The 19,696-nt window shown below is 41.2% G+C and overlaps 1 protein-coding gene across 4 annotated transcripts in view; it reads right to left on the bottom strand.

Annotated features, from left to right (window-relative positions):
* The window catches only part of ENTREP1 (endosomal transmembrane epsin interactor 1), a 59,128-nt gene that overhangs the window by 36,968 nt on the left and 2,464 nt on the right, over window positions 1-19,696 (bottom strand). For all 4 annotated transcript variants that reach the window (XR_016277328.1, XR_016277326.1, XR_016277327.1 and 1 more), the window contains 3 exons: window positions 14,750-14,806; window positions 7,396-7,506; window positions 5,452-5,580 (listed from right to left, as the gene is read on the bottom strand). Coding sequence is in view for 1 of the 4 variants with exons in the window: in XM_089490420.1 (XP_089346546.1) it covers window positions 5,452-5,580; window positions 7,396-7,506; window positions 14,750-14,806 (297 nt within the window). In the remaining 3 variants the exon portion in view is untranslated. The remainder of the gene's footprint in view (window positions 1-5,451; window positions 5,581-7,395; window positions 7,507-14,749; window positions 14,807-19,696) is intronic.

Raw genomic sequence — 19,696 nt, 5'->3', positions numbered from 1 at the left:
TACTGGTGTGCAAGAAAGACAAGGGAAACCAGCCTTTAGGACCATAGTGGGGATGAGGGTTGCCTGAAATGTCTCTTTTCAGGGTTCATTAAAACCACAGTGAAGCCTTGTTAATTTGTGTGGTGACATCTCCTACTCTTCACCTATCTCCATGAGCTCATTCCCATGATGCCATTTTGGAACAGACTGACTGACTGGAATGTAGTTAGAACACATAGTGGCAGGGGAGAAATGGTAGTAAAAAGAAGCCTTCACATTTGGGATCCCATTTATGCTTTGTGAGTTCTGCTAGGACTTGGCCAGCAGGTTGGAGCGGCACTGGTGCTCCTGTTTCTTTTGTCGGACAAGCCGCAAGATGAGATAGCAGAAGAAATAATGTTTGTGTGGGAGGCGACTTGAAGCTGTGAGGGGAAGGCAAGTTTCTGGGGAAGGAGCAGGAGGAGTACTTGGGGTCGATTCTTTTAAAGTACTTTGCTTCTCTTGGACTGAGAGTCCTTCCTCGCCAGGGAGAAAAGTGGGAAGCCAGCTGTGCCCCTCTCTGTCTCAGCAGAACTAGATTGAGAGTCCTTTCTCTACAGGGAGACACTTTTCTCTTTGCACCCTTGGGAGCAAAAACCAAGCAGCCAAGGAAGCAGCGACTGAGAAGCCTCTTTCTTACACTGGTCTTTGTCACAAGACCACCATGGTCGAGAGGCTTCTCAGTCCCTGCTCAGCCAGCTGCCCAGTTTTTGCTCCCAGGGTGAGTGAGTGCAAAGGGAGCAGCAGCTGAGCAGCTGACTGAGCAGCCGGCCAAGCAATGATCAAGAAGCCTCTTGTCCAGACCTGTCACATGACTGGAATGGGGAAGAGGCTTCTCCATCACTGGTCAGCCAACTAGTGGGTTGCTGCTTCCAAGGTGACTGGTGCAAGAAGCCTCTCACCTATGCTAGCCTTTGCCACAAGGTTGCTTCCAAGGTGACCAGGTGCCAAAGGATTGGTAGTTTTGAATTTGCATTAAAACAATAGACCTAACATCAAGAAACAGGCATTTAGGGTGCTAGGGTTGTCACTCAGGAAGAAAGGGGGCAGTAGCCCAAATACATTTGGGACCACTGGCTTAGATGCTTTAATGCCCATTGTTCTGGGATGAAAATAGAGAAATAAGTCTTATGTCTTTCTTTTACAGCCCTTCTGACATCCAACAAGTGCCACTTCTTCTCCAGTGAGTGAACGGGATTCAGACAAAATATGGGCAATTCCAGAGCCTGAGCCCCAGCTCTCAACCACAATGAGTTTGGCACAAATGATGAATCTATAATCAAAAATAACTTTCCCTTTGCAAACTTGCAGAATTTCTGATTGATGAACAATGAAACCAACTTGGAGACCCATCTACCCAACGTGACAGCTACTAATAACAGTACTTTGAAAGACAGAAAATGCAGTGAAGCCTCCTTCACTGGCTCAAATGGTAAATACGGGGCAAAACAGATGGCCAGGAAGAAGCGGCCAGAAACCACTCCCGTCCTGATTGCACCGGGACTGCAATGAACACATGCCGTGACTCTGAGGGTGTCTCCTGCCATGGTCCCAAATGGACCACAGAAAGGAGTGGAAAAGATCCACTTCTCTTGGGGCTGATTTTAGGCTGCCTTAGACAGCCCCAGGGCGGCTTCTGGGCACTCCAGTGGCATGTATTGTCTCAGTCAGTATATTTAATACTAGACTCAAATCCCATACCAGAATCTATGTACTGTTGGTGGAGTCTGCAAAATCACCTCTTGTAAAAATCTTTTCACATGAAGTTGAGATGATAACAACTTCCCTTTAATGCCCAGAACTGATGACAGATCTGACACTTGCTTTTGTGTGTGTGTGTGTGTGTGTGTGTGTGTTTGTTAGGACTCAAACCCTTCACCAGACCTAACGGCAGGAAAGCCAGAATATTCTTGACAGTTGCTGATGTAGATTGTACAAAATTGTCCAAATGCCACATCTTGAAAGCTCTTCAGGTGTTCTAATAAACCATCTGAGCGGATTTTCTCCTAAATGTCAAAATAGTACTTGTCACTGCAGCAGAACAACTTTCTTTTATCAAATTCCTCCTCTCAGTCTCCAAGCACTTAGTTTCATCCAGCCTGGATTGGGATAAAGAACTGGACCTTGGTGTAGAAACTCTTCCACTTGCAGCAGATGTCAGAGTTACTACACTTACGTACTCATCAGCACCAGAAGCCATGGTCTCGGCCAATATGGTATGATCATAACCACCTGAACCTTCTCCAACTTGATCTTGGCTAAAACCCTTTGAATTATTTGTAATGGTGGGAACACAGAGGACAAACCTTCTGGCCATGGGACTGATAAGGTGGCTGAGGCCCCATTCCCACTGGGATATAAAGCGACGAATCTTGCTGCAAGACTGGCTTGGATCGAATTCCCGAGTCGTATTCGAATCACATCCATCGTTCCCATTACAAAAAGGGAGCAAACAGACTCGTTTTTTCTTGACCCGTGCTCTCATTCCCATTGATATTTCTCCGTTGTATTTTGACGCAGACTTTTTTGTTCCCCATTCCCATTGCCTGTCTTGAACCTTTTTTTTTCTTTTTTAAGCTGTCAATCAAGCGCTTAGGCGATTAGCTGTCACAGTGACATCAGTTGCTTCAATGCATTTTGATGCAGGCTATTTTTGTTCCCCATTCCCATTTGTGTCTTTCAAACCTGTCTTTCTGTGTGTGTGTGTGTGTGTTTTTTTTAAAGTGGTCGATGGATCGCTGAAGCACCTGAGCGCTTGGGCGGCTAGGAGTCATTGTAATTGGAAGAGGGGAAGAAGAGGAGGAGGAGGAAGAAGAAAAAAAGGAAGAAGAAGAAGAAGAAGGAGGAGGAGGAGGAGGAGGAGGAGGAGGAGGAGGCTGGCTTGGTGGCTAGAGAATTGGAGGAGACAGACTGGGAGAAAGAAGAGGAGGAGGAAGAAGAATAAGAGGGGATCCAATTCAGATCCAAAGGTCTTCCCGTGTGTGTATGTGTGTGCGCGCACATGTGCCCAGTCCCACAACAAACTCCAACTCCCAGGTGGGCCAGGCAGGCAGGGGAGCATGCAGACGCGCGCATACCAGAGAGCGAGAGAGACTGAGCCTGCATCTACACTGGAGAAATCACCCGGTTTGGCACTGCTTTTAAGCATCCTGACTAAAGGCTATGGCATTCTGGGAGTTGGAGTTTGTTGTGGGCCCAACTCCCAGAATTCTATAGCCTAGAGCCAGGAAAGAGTGAAAGCGGTGCCAAACCGGGTGATTTCTCCATTGTAGATACAACCTAAGTCTCTCTGTCTCCCTCACTTTGGGGTCCCCTTGCCCAAGACTAGCTATGGGCCTGCTACACACGCGATCGCTTCCTGCACCACCAAGGAAAGGCTATGTGAACGCAAAAATGGTGCCGGGAATGCCAAAAAAGAGAACAAAGTGGGTGACACCTCCAGACCAGACCCTTTAAAATTGGCCCTCCCATCCCAAAATACCCGAATCGGACACCCGAAGTTCCCATTAATTTACCCCAGATTGGACACGGTCCCTGGCAAAAGAACTGCTGGAAAAGTGGTATCAGGATAACCCGGCTGATTCGGGTTTTCGCTAGAGAAATCGATCAAAGTAGGATCGACCGCGAATTCAAATGGGGACAATTTTCCTTAAACTAGGATTGAATGCGAGTTCAAATGGGAACAATGTTCCTATAATCCGATTCTTGGTTCACTTTATAGCCCTGTGGGAATGGGGCCTTAAACTGTTATTTGATTTGGACTTGTGATACTGATTTTACAATGCTGATCCTGTTTGTCATACTGGTAAAACTAAACAAATAAATAACACAAAAAACCAACACATGAAACAAAATGTACATTAGGATAGTATGGTGGGCCAGGGGATTCTGGATTTGACTTTCTGCACTTACTTATTGCATAAGGGGAAACACCTGCATTGGTTGAACAAGAGAGCCTTTTTCTGTGTGAGATAATTGACATATGGGCTTGATCTGTATCACAGGGAGGGTGGGAGGAGTTTAAAACCCCTGATCTCTCACATCAGAATCTCAAACAATATTGGACAGCCCATGCTGGTTATGTGCAAGAGTATATAACTATGGAGTATTGGGGGGGGGGGATTATGCCTCCCCAATGAGTTTCTTTCAGTTGCTACTAGCACTGCAGAGAATGAAACACTGAAAACCATTCATCTGTAAAACTTTGTTGCTGTTGTTGTTCATAATATTCCCTTGGTAAATTTGCCTGCCCCTTTTCTTTGGATGCCTCAACTATGTTTCTAAATGATCAATTGAAGCCTTAAATTTCTCCATTACTAGAAATTTGGCAACTGAAGGAAATTTCAACAGGTTTTTTTTTGGCTGTAAAACATGGGCAAAAACTGGACCTTGTGCTCAAGGTCAAACCATATGAGAAAAGTTACATGGAGTTTAGCCCTCATAGGCAAATTCAAACACTGTGGTTTTCACATTACATTCTCATATAAACAGACATGAATGAGCATGAGGTTGAATTCAGCTGGAGACAAATTCTATGAACCTTGAAGTACTGTAATTTACAACAAAGGAAGAAAAATTGATTTTGCTTTCACAAGCTTTACCAAAATGGTGTGTGGCACACTCTTTGTTGTTGTTGTGTGCCTTCAAGTCATTTCCAACTTATGGCAACCCTAAGGCAAAACCTATGATTTTCTTGGGAAGATTTGTTCAGAGAGGGTTTGCCTTTGCTTTCCTCTGAGGCTGAGAAAGTACAACTCACCCAAGGTTACCTACTGGGTTTCAATGCTAAGCAGGGATTCGAACTCTGTTCTCCAGTCATAGTCCAAAACGCAAACCACTATACCTGCTGATTCTCTTCCTTATTCTATAAATAAAGACTACATTCCATAAACCAGGGCAGACAGTCTGCATTGCTGCATTTGCCGCTGAAAATCAGCCAAATGTGCAACTGGACGTGATGTTAAGTTTTCATTTCCTGTATTTCAAGCCAATTTTGGGCTGTTATTATTCTTGGGGAAGGACACTGAGAGAATCTGGGGAACAGTAACACTAAATTGATTTATTTGAGGACTCTTGTAGTGGTCTGGGCAATTTTTCCTTCAAAAATATATATTAAAAGTGAGGGGAGGGGGTGTCTGAAGATCTGGGGGAGTTCAAGAAACTGTAACAAGCTTTTGGTGCTGTATGCAGCCCAGACGCTCTGGTCTTCACAACCCTGCTTTAAATTTTATACATTGCTTTTTATCTCCATTTCTTCCCCAACTCTCTTCAGGCTCTGAAGAAAAAATAACAGGACAGTGCTAAAAGAAAAAAAAAGAAGCACATTTGAAAGCCGTCAGCATCACTATATATAAAGGAATTACATAATACCAGGATAAATATTCACTGCAGTTTATTCACTGCCTGTGAGTCAATATTAGGTGATGACCTCACCTTGAGGAGAAGGTGAACTGCACTGCATGACTGGACTGGATACAGCTTCAATGCATTTTCTTTCTCTGTGCATTTTGCTGGCAGAAATTCTTCACAACAGAAACAAAACTTATTTTCACCCACATCTACCTTTAATATTGCAGAAGGTAAGGAGAATTATGAATTAGCAAACTGAAATAAAATTTTACAATACACAATCAAAAATATCATGCTGTATACTTGGAAGGAATCAAAAAATTAAAATCCATAAAGCAATTTACTACCAACATTCAATGAACTGCCGGAATAACTATTATGTTATTGTTTCTCCCTAACTGATATATATATTTTAAATTTGTCATATTAAAAAGCTAGCCCTGATCAGATGGGTGCTCCTGAAGATGTCTTCTCTTACTTGGGGCATTCGTGGAAATGTGGATTTTGGTAACCTTCTAAACCTTTAAAGTCTTCTGAAACCCTTTAAAACCTTCTTATTGAATACCTGCCATTACAGTATTTACCTAAAAGATCTGCATAAGGTCAAAGGGTTTTTTTCCCTTCAATTGAAAAAAAATTGAATTATATAAACTATATCTTAAGTTTTGGAAGAGTAGCTTGTTTCCTAATTAACCCAGGGGACATTTGATGTTAAAGTTCTATATTCATCTCATTTCTCAGTAAACCTGCATACATGTGTGCCTTTTGTCTCATACATATTATTTATTCAGCATCATCAATATATGTGATATTTCACAAAGGAGCGATACAGACCGCCTCTCTGCACCACTCTCCGGGTGGCTTGGGAGTGCAGCATTTACACGTCACACGCTACAAAGCCACCCAGAAGCCGCCTGGCCATTTACACAGGGGCAGTAACGCTGCATGCTGCTGGAGCCATGAAGGCGGCTTCTGGTCACTGTGCAGGTGGAAAAGCCGGCTTTTTGTCGCTCCTTTTTTAGGAGACTTCAAGGCAGATTAGGGCCATGGTATATGGTTGCCGTGGCCCCAATCCAGCTTTGGAAGGGGCAGCTTCATATAGCGCCTTCTGCTGATCTATTTCACCCCAAAATTTTATTAACAAAATTGGGGAGGGGAAATCTTTGCTTCAAGAAACATAAATGGCTGGATTCAGCTGATCTTCAAATCTGTGGTTTGTAGGATAGTGAATTGAGCGCTGTGCTCAGGTGCTCACTGTTCTCAGAACTTTACTAATTATTTCCCAGAATAATCAAAGCTTAGGCTGACACAACATTTGACTCAACTGATTATGTTTTGAGTGATCCCTCCAAGCCAATATTGCAAATTATTAATGATCTTTATTTGGAGGGACTGTTCAAACTCTAACCTGCTGATGTATCTTTTAAGCTTTAGCAAGCTAGTGATATAGAATTCAAGGCAAAACATGAGGCTCTGTTCCATTAGCCAGAACAGAAACATTGATTATTAGGCCCTGTGGGTCTCTTCAAACCACTTCATAACACCTCTCTTTACTTTTATGAAGCCTCATCTCAAGGTCTTTGTCATAAAATATTATGGATGGCATCTATTACGATCAAAGTAACAGAGGGGCAGAATGATTCTAGGTGTGCTATTTTGGGGAGCAGCTCAATGTTTCATACAATGTGTATTTCCACTCCAAGATTTCATTTCACCTGGGGATAAGAACTAAGTGAGTAAGCCAAGGGCTAATGGTAATATGAGTATGAGCATAGGGTTTAACAGAGTGAACTCAGATTAATCTGTTTATCGTTTGATATGGTTACTCCTTTTTCTTTGACCCTGAATGGGTAAAAAAAGGAGAATAAAACATATTAAATTAGCTGATACAGGACAGAGTCATGTTTTTCTTTCTACTTTTGATATGCTGTATTTTATTTTATAAGAATTCTAACTCAGTAAAGGTTTGCATTGCAACTGCTACCATCTATTACATTTGAGGCATAATCAGGTAAAATGGCTTCTCACCAGATCACATCTAGGTACACTGGACACAAATTGAGCACCTTGGCATCCAAGAATAAATCCAGCCAGGTTCAAGAGAACACAGATAACGGAAAGCAAAACAAACAAGTTAACCTAAGAACAAGATAAAGAATATATATATATAAAACCATGTTAAGGGATTTGGCTGTCAAAATATGTGAACCTTTTCATAAGTCTGTATCATTACCCAGAACTCCTCAGAAAGTTTAATTCTTCTTTTAAAAAAGGCATACTGTACAATGCCCACACCATGAACAATATCTGTTTTTGGTTGACTGTTATTATTTGTAGTTGTTTGAATGAATATATTTATAATTGCTTTTAATTCTATGGATAGTATTATTATATTTTAACTTTCATATGATGTGTATTTTTAATTGTATCATTTTTAACTTTTGTATCCTGCCTGAATTCCAGGGCTGGGGAAGAGGTAGAATATAACTAAATATAACAACAGCAACAAAACATCATTAGAAGATTATAAAATATCTAGAACTACAAATTCCTAGTGTTTCTAGGAAAAGAATACTGTGATTCCAGTAGTGATAGGTGTTCCATCCCAACAAGGCATGGTCTGTTGCTCTAAGTATAATAGTGGCTTGATCTACATGGAACTGTGATTAGTCCTGATAGGATTAGTCCTGATTTCATGTAACTAATCAGATTAGTCCTCATTCTGTGCAACTATATTTGATAGGTTCATGGAAATCATCCTATGGCTTTGTTCTCCTAAATTTAAGCTATTTTTTGCTGTCTGAAGGACCATTTCTACTCCTCTCTTTTTTACCTCATCCTACCACTCATCTTTCCATTCTTTATCTTCTTTTTTAAAGTTACTCTTATTACAGTCCACAATTATTCTAAATACATTCCACATTTTTGTTTAGTAGCTGGATGTGAGCTGATTGTCTGGATACAGACAAACACAACACGTGCTGAGAACAGAACAACAGATGCTCTGGGAACAATGTCAAATGGACTGACAAAGCACCACAGATAGGGTCACAATAGCACAACTACAAAAAGCAACAATGCTTGGTATGCTCCACTTTATCCAGCCATATCTCACTGATTCCTAGTTTCTTGGGCAGAATACAAATCATTGATAGTCAAAAACTCGTAATACTTGATAGACTATGAAACCCATAATAACAAATAATATTTCCCCAAACTAGACATGAACATACTGTCATCTTTTTCACAAAAAAACTTGCACAGGCAGCAAGTAAAGGGGACCCTTGGTCTGCGATGTCTCTACACTAATGCACAGAGCATGGGAAATAAGCAAGATGAACTCAAACTCCTAGCACAATAAAGTAAATATGATATAATAGGTATCACTGAAACCTGGTGGGATGAGTCTCAGAACTGGAATGTAGAAATATAGGGGTAGAACCTTTTTAAGAGAAATAGGCCAAACAGGAAAGGAGGAGGAATAGCACTATATGTCAGAGATATTTACACCAGTGAAGAGATCCAGGACATCAATACTGGAAGCCAGGTGGAGAGCATCTGGATAAAAATTAAGGGGGAGGGAAACAACAAGGATATTATGGTGGGAGTCTACTACAGAACCCCCAGTCAGATGGAGGAATTGCATGATGCCTTTCTAGAACAGATGACCACACACTCAGAAAGAAGAGATGCAGTAGTGATGGGTGACTTCAACTATCCTGATATTTGCTGGAATTCAAAGTCAGCCAAATCCTCAAGGTCTAGCAAATTCCTCACTTTCCTCGAAGACAATTTCATTGTCCAAAAGGTGGAAGAGGCAACAAGGGGGTCAACTATTTTAGATCTGATCCTAACCAACAAGGATGACTTGGTTAATGAGGTGCAAGTGGTGGGATCATTAGGTGGAAGTGACCATGTTCTCCTGGAGTTTGTTATACAGTGGAAAGGAAAAGCCAGGCATAGTCAGACACGCATTCTAGACTTTAGGAGAGCGGATATCAGTAAACTTAGAGAAGTATTGAGGGTGATCCCGTGGTCAGAAATACTAAAAGAGAAGGGAGTTCAGGACAGATGGGAGTTTCTCAAAAGGGAGATACTTAAGGCATAATTTCAAACAGTTCCATTAAGAAAGAAAAATGGGAGGTGTCTCAAGAAACCAGGATGGATGACTAAGGAACTTTTAACAGAGTTAAGTTTTAAACGGAACATCTATAAGAAATGGAAAAGGGGGGAAATCACAAAAAAAGGAATTCAAAGAAACAGCAGGTAAAGTGGGGTAAAGTCAGAAAAACTAAAGCGCAGAATGAACTCAGGCTTGCTAGAGAGGTTAAGAACAATAAAAAGGGCTTTTTTGGATATGTCTGCAGCAAAAGGAAGAAGAAGGAAATGGTAGGGCTACTACATGGAGAAGATGACAAAATGCTAACAGGGGACAGAGAAAAGGCAGAATTACTCAACACCTTCTTTGCCTCAGTCTTCTCAGAAAAGGAAAAGGGTGCTCAACCTGAGGATAATGGAGCAGAGGACAGAATAGGGGAATTTCAGCACAGAATAAGTAAGATAGATAAATAAGAGATAGTACAGGAATATCTTGTTAATCTTGTTAATGGCTCCTTTTCATCCTGGAGAGAAGTGACCAGCGGGGTCCCACAGGGCTCTGTCCTGGGGCCAGTGCTATTCAACATCTTTATCAATGACTTGAATGACAGAATTGGGGGCATACTTATCAAATTTGCAGATGACACCAAACTAGGAGGAGTAGCTTATACCCCAGAGGACAGGATCAAGATTCAAAATGACCTTAATAGATTAGAAAGCTGGGCCAAAGCTAACAAAATGAATTTCAACACGGAGAAATGTAAGGTACTGCACTTAGGACGGAAAAATGAAATGCACAGATATAGGATGGGTGACACCTGGCTGAACGAGACTACATGTGAAAGAAATATGGGAGTCTAAGGGGGTGTTCTCACTTGCTTATACTCCGTGTTACAAATCGAATCCAAGGTACATCGTTCCTATTAGAAACCGAATTAAATCTAGAACAGTTCTAGAGCAACCCGCAATCGTCCCCACTAGAAATCGAATCATACAGCGGTTTATAAATTTGATTCGTGTTTTCGTCATTTAACGCGGGTTAAAAAAATAGAAGGGTCTAACCTACATTTTCCCCTTGAATCGGGATAGGAACCGGAGCATTTAAATAGGAACGACAGCCTTTGAAATCGGGTTAGCTGGATGGGAGGAGTGGAGTGCGATGGGGCTGGCCTTGGGGGAGTTGCCCTTTTTGTCCCCATCCGTCGTGGCTGTCGCCATTTTTGCTACCTTCACCCATTTGTCCGCTGTGGTCTTTCAATAAGAGATAAGGATTATTTTTATTTTTTATTTTAATGGTTTACAGGCGCTTAATCCCTTCAGCGCTTTAAGCGCCTGAAGTCCCGGCTGCTCAAGCGCCTGCATCTGCGAAAGGACTACAAGGCTTCCCCTGGTGGATTGCAACCTCCCCTCTGTGTGGGGAGAGCCCACTTCTAATGGAGGAGAGGCAGGAAGGGAAGCCTCCTCTCGAAGAGGCATTCCCTGCCCGCTTGGGCACTGATCTCGCCCAGGCAGGGAAGGGGAGCCTTCTCTCGAGGAGGCATCTGATCTCGCCCAGGCAGGGAAGGGAAGCCTCCTTGCGAGGAGGCATCTGATCTCGCCCAGGCAGGGAAGGGAAGCCTCTTTGCGAGGAGGCATCTGATCTCGCCCAGGCAGGGAAGGGAAGCCTCCTCGCGAGGAGGCATCTGATCTCACCCAGGCAGGGAAGGGAAGCCTCCTCGCGAGGAGGCATCTGATCTCGCCCAGGCAGGGAAGGGCTCTGATCAATGGGGGGGGGGGGGGAATAGAGCCTTTCTCCCTCTCTTTCTCAAACGGAATCTGCCTTCTCCTCCAACCCTGGAAAGAGAATCTTTGGGAAGAGTGCTCCCTCCCTGCTTTTCCAGCAGCCTCCTTCATTGATCTCTGGGCTCTCTGAAGGGATTCTCTCTGGCTGTCTTGGGAGACATGAAGAGGGGATGCTGTCCTGCAAAACCCATCCCCATAGTTTCTCTGGAAACAGCTTGGGCTCCCCAAATTTGCTTTGCCAGAAGCCTCTCCCATTGATCTCTGGGCTCTCTGAAGGGATTTCTCCCTGGCTGTCTTGGGAGACATCAAGAGAGGATGCTGTCCTGCAAAACCCATCCCCATAGTTTCTCTGGAAACAGCTTGGGCTCCCCAAATTCGCTTTGCCAGAAGCCTCCCCCAGCCTGGGGTCTTTCTTCCAAGGCAGCAAAAGTGCTTTGGGCAGTTTTCTCTCCCTCAACCATCCTTCCCCACGAATAATTGCAGGACTCATAGGCACTTTAAGCGCCTCCTAACAAACCGCGAAATTTAATAGTGACGTTATGATGACGTTGCTTTGATTGACAGCCCCAAAATGGTGAGTGGGAACGAAATAAGGCTAAAACCGATTTATATATACACCATTTTATTTGAACTGGAACGAAAGTGGATCACTTAAAGCGAATCAATTGGTAAATGAGAACGAAGAAAAAAAAGCGATTCGGAACGCGGGATAAGACCAGGGTTATTTTGAATCGATTTAACTGATACCGGTGTATTTTAAAGTGTTGTAAATCGCAAGTGGGAACAGGCTCGAAATAGACCACAAATTGAACATGAGTCAACAGTGCAATGCGGTAGCTAACAAGGCCAATGTGATTTTAGGCTGCATCAATAGAAGTATAGTGTCTAGATCAAGAGAAGTAATAGTGCCACTCTATTCTGCTCTGATCAGGCCCCACCTGGAATATTGTGTCCAGTTCTGGGCACCACAATTAAAAAAGGACACTGAGAACCTGGAGCGTGTCCAAAGGACGGTGACTAAAATGGTGAAGGGTCTGGAAATGATGTCCTATGAGGAACGGCTTAGGGAGCTGGGGATGTTTAGCTTGGAGAAAAGAAGGTTAGCCATGTTTAAATATTTGAAGGAATGTCACATTGAGGAGGGAGAAAGCTTGTTTTCTGCTGCTCCAGAGAACAGGACCCGGAGCAATGGATGCAAGCTACAAGAAAAGAGATTCCACCTCAACATTAGGAGGAACTTCCTGACAGTAAGGGCTGTCCGACAGTGGAACACACTCCCTCAGAGTTTAGTGGAATCTCCCTCCTTGGAGGTCTTTAAACAGAGGCTGGATGGCCATCTGTTGGGGATGCTTTGATTGAGAGTTCCTGCATGGCAGGGGTTGGACTGGATGGCCCTTGTGATCTCTTCCAACTCTATGATTCTGACCCGATTTTGTAGTACTGGGAAGTATTTTTCTTGGCATTTGAGCTTTTAATTGTTTGTATACCACTTGTAATCCCCCTTTAAATATAGATTATAAACACAACAACAAGAAAATGCAAAGGCTCAAATGCATACAAAATTATTTTATATTCCAGCAATTGCACTGGCACATTTTAAGGATTCAAATGTCACTCTACTTCCGCTTCAACTACCAAAAATAGAATAAGATATAACACAGATTTATTCTCCCTAGACTCTAGACTCTCAATGGGGGAATTACATGGTGAATTTTGAATAAAGAGATACATTATGTCTGAATACTTTCTTGGCTCCAAATACTTAAGAAATAAGTATATAAAATATGGGGCAAATCTGACAAATGCTTACTCATTCAATTAAACCTTTTATTCAGAGTTGCCTTTGATTATTTTATATCATTGCCTCCAAAGCTTCTGACAACAGAAGCAAATGTCTGATTGGAATGGCTAACCTACGTAACTCTTTCCCAATAATACAAGACAGGTTTATAGTACAACCTGCGGGCAGATTGAAACCTGTCCCTTTTTACACCCACAAAGCCTCTAGGGAGTGCCAATTAAGCTCCACACAAATATTACAGTAGTTGACGGATGTGATAGTAGTATGAAATTAAAGTATATTGAAGATTTAAACCAATGGCAATGTACATCAGTCAGGAGACAAACATACAGCTTAGATCCAGAAAATGGTGAGCAGAGATGTAAAACAGGACTTTCCTGCCTCTAGCTACTCACTGACCGCCCTTTGCATGCCTACAAAAATCATCCCTGATAATTTGGGAGACCTACTGGAATAGTTTGTTATACAATAGGAAGTGAGAGACAACAGTGGAGAAATAGAAATTGTGGAAACAGAAACTGAAGGAAGTTGAATGAGAAAAAGCACTTTCCACTTACATCTGTATCCAACCCCATGTTCAGAAATTTTAAAATTTATAGCCACCAGCTTGCTAACAGGATATTAAAATGCCATTGAAGGGAGAAACAAGACACTTCCACTACAACTTATTTACTTTTACAATTTTTGCAAACATGCCATGAGGCACTAGTTCCCATTTCTCTAATGTTACTGTTATTTCAGCATCAGTCAACATATTCTCTACCTAGACTGGTATGTACAGAGTATTATGTTCCAGCAAAAATAGATTACTATAAATACATAAATTTGCATAGTATTTTCCCACTATTTTCACAACTGCAAATCTAGTTACTTAGTTTCAGCTTGTGATAAATTTAAGTTGCTCCAAGACTAGTGAGGTAAATATTGGGACTAAACAAAAGCCCAAATAAAATCAACACTACATAAGGGTTTCTCTTGTCATACATTATTGTTCATTCATCACTGTAAGGGTGTGAGTTTTTAACTATCTTTTATTAATATTTTATTTATGTTGCTGTTGCTCATTTTAAGGTTATTTTTGTTCTACATTTTGAAAAAGAATCATACTAAAGAATTATAACTATGTTTGTTATCGTTAGATGAGAGTTCAATTATTATTTTAAAGAAATGAAATGAAAATGAGTTACAGACACACAAGCAAGTATTACAGTACATGAGGCAAGAATGATTAAGGAAACATATCAGACAATACTAAACAAAACATAAAACTTTTTGTAGGACTAAAAAAGGTATAAATTGATGATATTAACATTTGTTTCAAGAATGTTGATCCAGAGTGCTGGAGCCAAGGGACCTTACTACACAGAAAGTATTATCCTCCAGCAAAAGACTTATACAAATTAGAAACTTTTATTTAGAAACAGAATAATTAAAATATAGCAACCTACATCATTAAAGCAATAAGGTCTCAGATTCTCTTTCAACCATTCTGCTATTAAAACAATAACAATCTTAGTTTTTGTGGGTTTTTCGGGCTATGTGGCCATGTTCTAGAAGAGTTCTAGAAGAACATGGCCACATAGACCGAAAACCCCACAAAAAACTATGGATGCCAGCCATGAACGCCTTCAGCTTCACAATAACAATCTTATGTTCCAATATTACATTTTAATGAAAGCCATCATATTAACTAACACATACCAAAAGAATCATTGGTCTTTTCCATGTTGTTAATCCTATAATTCCTGATAAAATGACCTGCAACAACAAAAATAAAATGACTCAAAACAATGAAAGTCCACCACTCCTTCTTTCCATGTTGAAAATATAAGTAATTTTGCAGCTTCTATAAATCTGAAATTGTTTAAAACATAAAAAGTACATTATCCAACAGGGATTTCTTCTGTTTAAGCTTTACTTCCATGAAATAAAACAGATGTCCCATATTTTCAATTATTTGCATACTGGACACAGAAAGGAATGGCATTTTTAAAATCATTGCTGGATAATGATTAACTGTGCCACCAAAATGAAGAGAAAACATAGTACAGTGGTCCCTCCACATGCCCTGGGGTTAAGGGGTAAAGGAGCTCTGTGAATGTGGAAAAATCGCAAATAAAAAACACGCTATTATTTTACCTGAGAATACCTCTCTAGGAATCTCCAGGTCCTCCAGTGCAACTCTGTGGTCAACATTTGCCAGAAGTTGATCATAGAATCATGCTGGAGGACCTACAAATGCCTAAGGAAGTGTTTCCTCTAGGAACGTCTAGGTTCTCCAGCACAACTCTATGGTCAACATCTGGCAGAGTTGTGCTGGAGGACTAGAGATTTCTAGAAAGAACATATTAATCAAAACCAGAAATAATCAAAACCGCAAAAGTAAGCCACAGATGTGGCTGTAGTGAAATATTATGGACAAATGTCACCTGAGAAAACATACGCTATAAAGTAACATTTTGCTGTAGTTGTATGCCTTCAAGTCATTACTGTAATGGCAACCCTAAGGCAACAAACCTGCACTGACACCTCTTGCAAAGAAAATACCATAATAGATTCATCTTGAGGTCTTCATAAGTCAGAAACAACTTGAAGGCACACAACTACAAAAAAGGCATGCCTATCCACAGGTTTTTATTGGCTAGACTTGTTCAGAGGTGAGTTGCATTTGCCTTCATTTTAGAGAGTATGATTTGCCTAATCCTTTCCGGATTATAACATCCTTGTTGACCTGCCTCCCTTCCCCCCCCCCCACCCCATTATTCTCCATCTTTACCTTTTACTCTACCCGGTCTCCGCTTGAAATTTTATCTCATTATAATTGTTTTGCACACCATTGTTTTTAACCTCTTTTGTGGTTTAATCTCTTGTTAGCGTTTATTATGTTTTTATGGCGGGGGGAAGGATGGGGATCTAGGAACTTTTAATGCTTTTTTCTTTTAATTGTATCTTGTTTTACTGCTGTAATCCCTTGGATTCCTCGAGATTAAGCGGAATATTTATTATTATTATTATTATTATTATTATTATTATTATTAAGGTCACCTAGTGGGTTTCCACGGCCACATGGATTCAAGCCCTGATGTTCAGAGTCATAATCCAATGCTCAAACCACTACAATGACTATCCTAAACTCCACTTCAAATATTTGGTGGGAATGGGGAAGGGAACAAGTGTTCATACTTGAATTTCTGTTAACACAGCTCCCACAGATTGTCAAAACTAGGTGATTTAATCCAATACCTACTTTTGCAACATACATTTGTTTATATTGAAAGAGAATAACAAAAATATTATGTAATACCAATACATATCATTTGTGCATGGGTCATCTCAGTTTAATAATGTTGATCATTTAAAATCAGTGAGTGAGTTCTACCTAGAGAAGTTACCAAAATGAGGGGGGGGGGGATCAGTGCAAGGCAAATCTATTTTTGGACGGAGATGTAGAGATTGATATTTCAGTGATGATTAACATAGGTATGAAGTAAAGAAAGGCATCCGTATGTCATCCTCTTCCTCCACTTTACAATGGCTCCTGCCACCCGAGAAGATCACGTTCTGCCAGATCGGGGCAACTGCCTGTGGGGCTGTGAGGGGCTGTGCTACCACTGGCAAAAGCTGCTCTTCTCGGGTGGCAGGAGTGATTGCAAGGAGGAGGAGAAGAAAGAGGATTATGACGAGGAGCACTGCTAGGAGGAGGAGGAAGAGGAGGAGGAAGGTAGTGGCAGCAGCAGCTGCAACAGCACCAGATAAGACTTGGCTTTCTAGGAGGGGGATTCCCTGCTCTGTCAACTGCACCCCGGCCCACTGGGAGCCCCCTCAGCCTCCACTGCTGCCCAGGTTCCCGGGGAAAGAAGAGGACGACTCTTGGGAGGATAAGGGATTTGTCTCCTCATCCCCTGTCAAGTCCACCAGTGCTTACTTCATGACGTCTCGTCCCTAATGGTGGTGCCACTTGAGGATCTGTGGATTTTAGTATCCGCAAGGGAGTCCAGAACAGATCCCTCCACGGATACCAGGGTCCCACTGTATTTCTTTGAAGAAAACATTTAACCTATAATTTAGAGAAGCTGAAATAGAATGGCTGATCTACTGAAGCTGGCAGAATCTGCTGGTAGTTAATATTAGTAAGAAGTAACTGTGTCCTCCTGGGCCCTGACTTGCCTATACAGGTGCAGCCATGCAGAACCATAGTCATATGACTGACAGTGTCAGTCATCTGTTTACAAGACAGCAAGACTACTCCTTTCCATCTCTATCATTGCTATAGAGCAGATGCCTATATTTACTGGAGGGTTTCAAAAATAAACATATCTAAATTTGTTGGCCTGTATTAGCTCCCACAAATACCACAACCATAAAACTGTGCTTGGCGCAAGTTGTTAAAAATATGACTTCTCTCTATATAGAAAGAAGAGCTGCAGCTAAACCTCTACCACTGTCATATCAATATTACACAATTTTCCTGTAGTTTCAAGTTTGTTTTTTAATGGCATGGAAGTCACTTCCTCTTGTCTTCTGTATATTAAAACACAGAGATACCAGGGAAGGGATATGTGGCCCTCCAGATATTGTTGGATGGATGGCCATTTCCATCAGCCCATACCAGCAGTCAGTAGTGAGCGAGGATGGGAACTGTGGGTTAAAAACATCTGGAAGGCTGCATATTCTGCATCCATGATGTATATTTAGATCACTCTGTTTTCATTTTACTTCCCATGAAGCAGGACAGTGCAACTCACATCCGCAAAATCTGCATCCTTCAAACCACGCAGAATTGGAATACTGGCTATATATAATTTCTAGCTCCGTTTCAATGGAAAGGCTCAAGATAGTTGGGGGGAAATCTTTAGTACACTTGGAACTCTCTCAGGAGAAAACCACATCCTCCAACCCATAACCAGGCAACCTACAGTCAAGTGGTATAAAACTGTGTGTGTATGCATGTGCTTTCAAGGGTTTTCTGTATGTACAATATTTTAAATAATAATAATAATAATAATAATAATAATAATTATAATTTCATTATAGTTACTTCCAGAAAGGGCTGGAAAAAATTACACAATAATTCCTTAAATCATATTTTTATTGGTTAGAACTGCAAGGGCCCACAATTCTTACAATTAACACTCTTTGCAACCCAAGACACAAAGAGATAGAAAGAACACACATCTGGTCATCAATGCAAAGCAAATTCTATGAAAATCAGTATGTGGAAAGATCTTGTAGCACCTTTAAGACTAACCGAAAGAAAGAAATTGGCAGCATGAGCTTTCGTAAACTTCTGTTCACTTCCTCAGATGCATTAAGTAGACTGAAGTCTACGAAAGCTCATGCTGCCAATTCCTTTCTTTCAGTTAGTCTCAAAGGTGCTACGAGATCTCTCAACATACCGATTCTACAGACAGTTATATCTTTGAATTCCATGAAAATCAATGAGGCTTATTTTCATATTTGCATCTAAGATACCTATAGGAAACTTAATAAAGGCTATATGGTTTATAAGGAAGCTTTGCATGAAACAATACTTCTTGATATTGTAAAAGAAGCCCATGGTATGAAAGAAGCCACAGACCCTGCTATAAAATCTGTAGGCAAAAGGTCTATATTGAACCAAGCTGGTTTAATACAGCAAAACAGCAAAACCCAAAATTATGAGGTCATTCACCATAACTATCCTAGCAAAGCCCCAGGGAAATACAAAGGGGTAAGGAGAGTGCATAAATAGACATGTTCATTAATGGAGTATCAGTATAAAACTCTGAAGGACAACTAAATCAACACTTAATTCTCTGACTGTATTTTCTCAATCCGCTATTTTAAAAATGATTTTAATAAACAGTTCCTGTAGCACTGTCTTGCAGAATGCAGCTCATAAATTATAGTTTTGGTGCATCTGAAAAGAGAAAACTTTCAAGGAGTAAACCAATACTTCTAACACTGAACATACTCAACACATTTATCTAAGTACTAGATATACCAAGGCCTCAAACATTAACCCGGCCTCTCACCAGCTAGAAACGACCCTTTTGCCCAGCCACTTTTAAATCTTTCTCAAACCATCTTTAGGAATTTATTATCAGTTTATGACATAAATCTGAGGAAGGAAGCTCAAGCCTACAAAAGCTCATGCTACCAACTTCTTTCTTTCAGTAAGTTTCCAAGGGGCTACAAGAGCACCTTACCTACTGATTTTCCAGACTAACATGGCTGGGTCTGTGAATTTATGATTAAGTCAGTTCTCAAAGCCCTAATCTACTGGCAAACAGGCACACTACTGTCCATCTTCGCAGGGTTGTCCTGAAGGAAAACACAATAAAAAGCTCATGTTGGTCTGTAGAATCAGTATATAGAGAGATCTTGTAGCACCTGTGAGACCAACTGAAAGAAAGAAGTTGGCAGCATGAGCTTTCCGAGACTTTAGTCTACTTCCCCAGATGAGTTTGATGGAGTGGGAGCCAGGGACAGACATGCCACACACATCAATGGCATATATAACTCTGTCCCTTGATTTCCACTCCACCAAATGCATCTGAGGAAGTAGACTGAAGTTTAGGAAAGCTCATGCTGCCAATTTCTTTTTTTCAGTTAGGGCCAAAACACACAGCAGAAATAATCCAGTTTGAGACCGCTTTAACTGCACCT

The sequence above is a fragment of the Sceloporus occidentalis genome, unplaced genomic scaffold (assembly GCF_023333645.1).
Source record: "Sceloporus occidentalis isolate IW3139 unplaced genomic scaffold, rSceOcc1.0.p SCAF_1, whole genome shotgun sequence".
NCBI classification, from domain to species: domain Eukaryota; kingdom Metazoa; phylum Chordata; class Lepidosauria; order Squamata; family Phrynosomatidae; genus Sceloporus; species Sceloporus occidentalis.
Note: the sequence above shows the minus strand (reverse complement) of the source record. Positions and strands in the feature narration are given on the sequence as shown.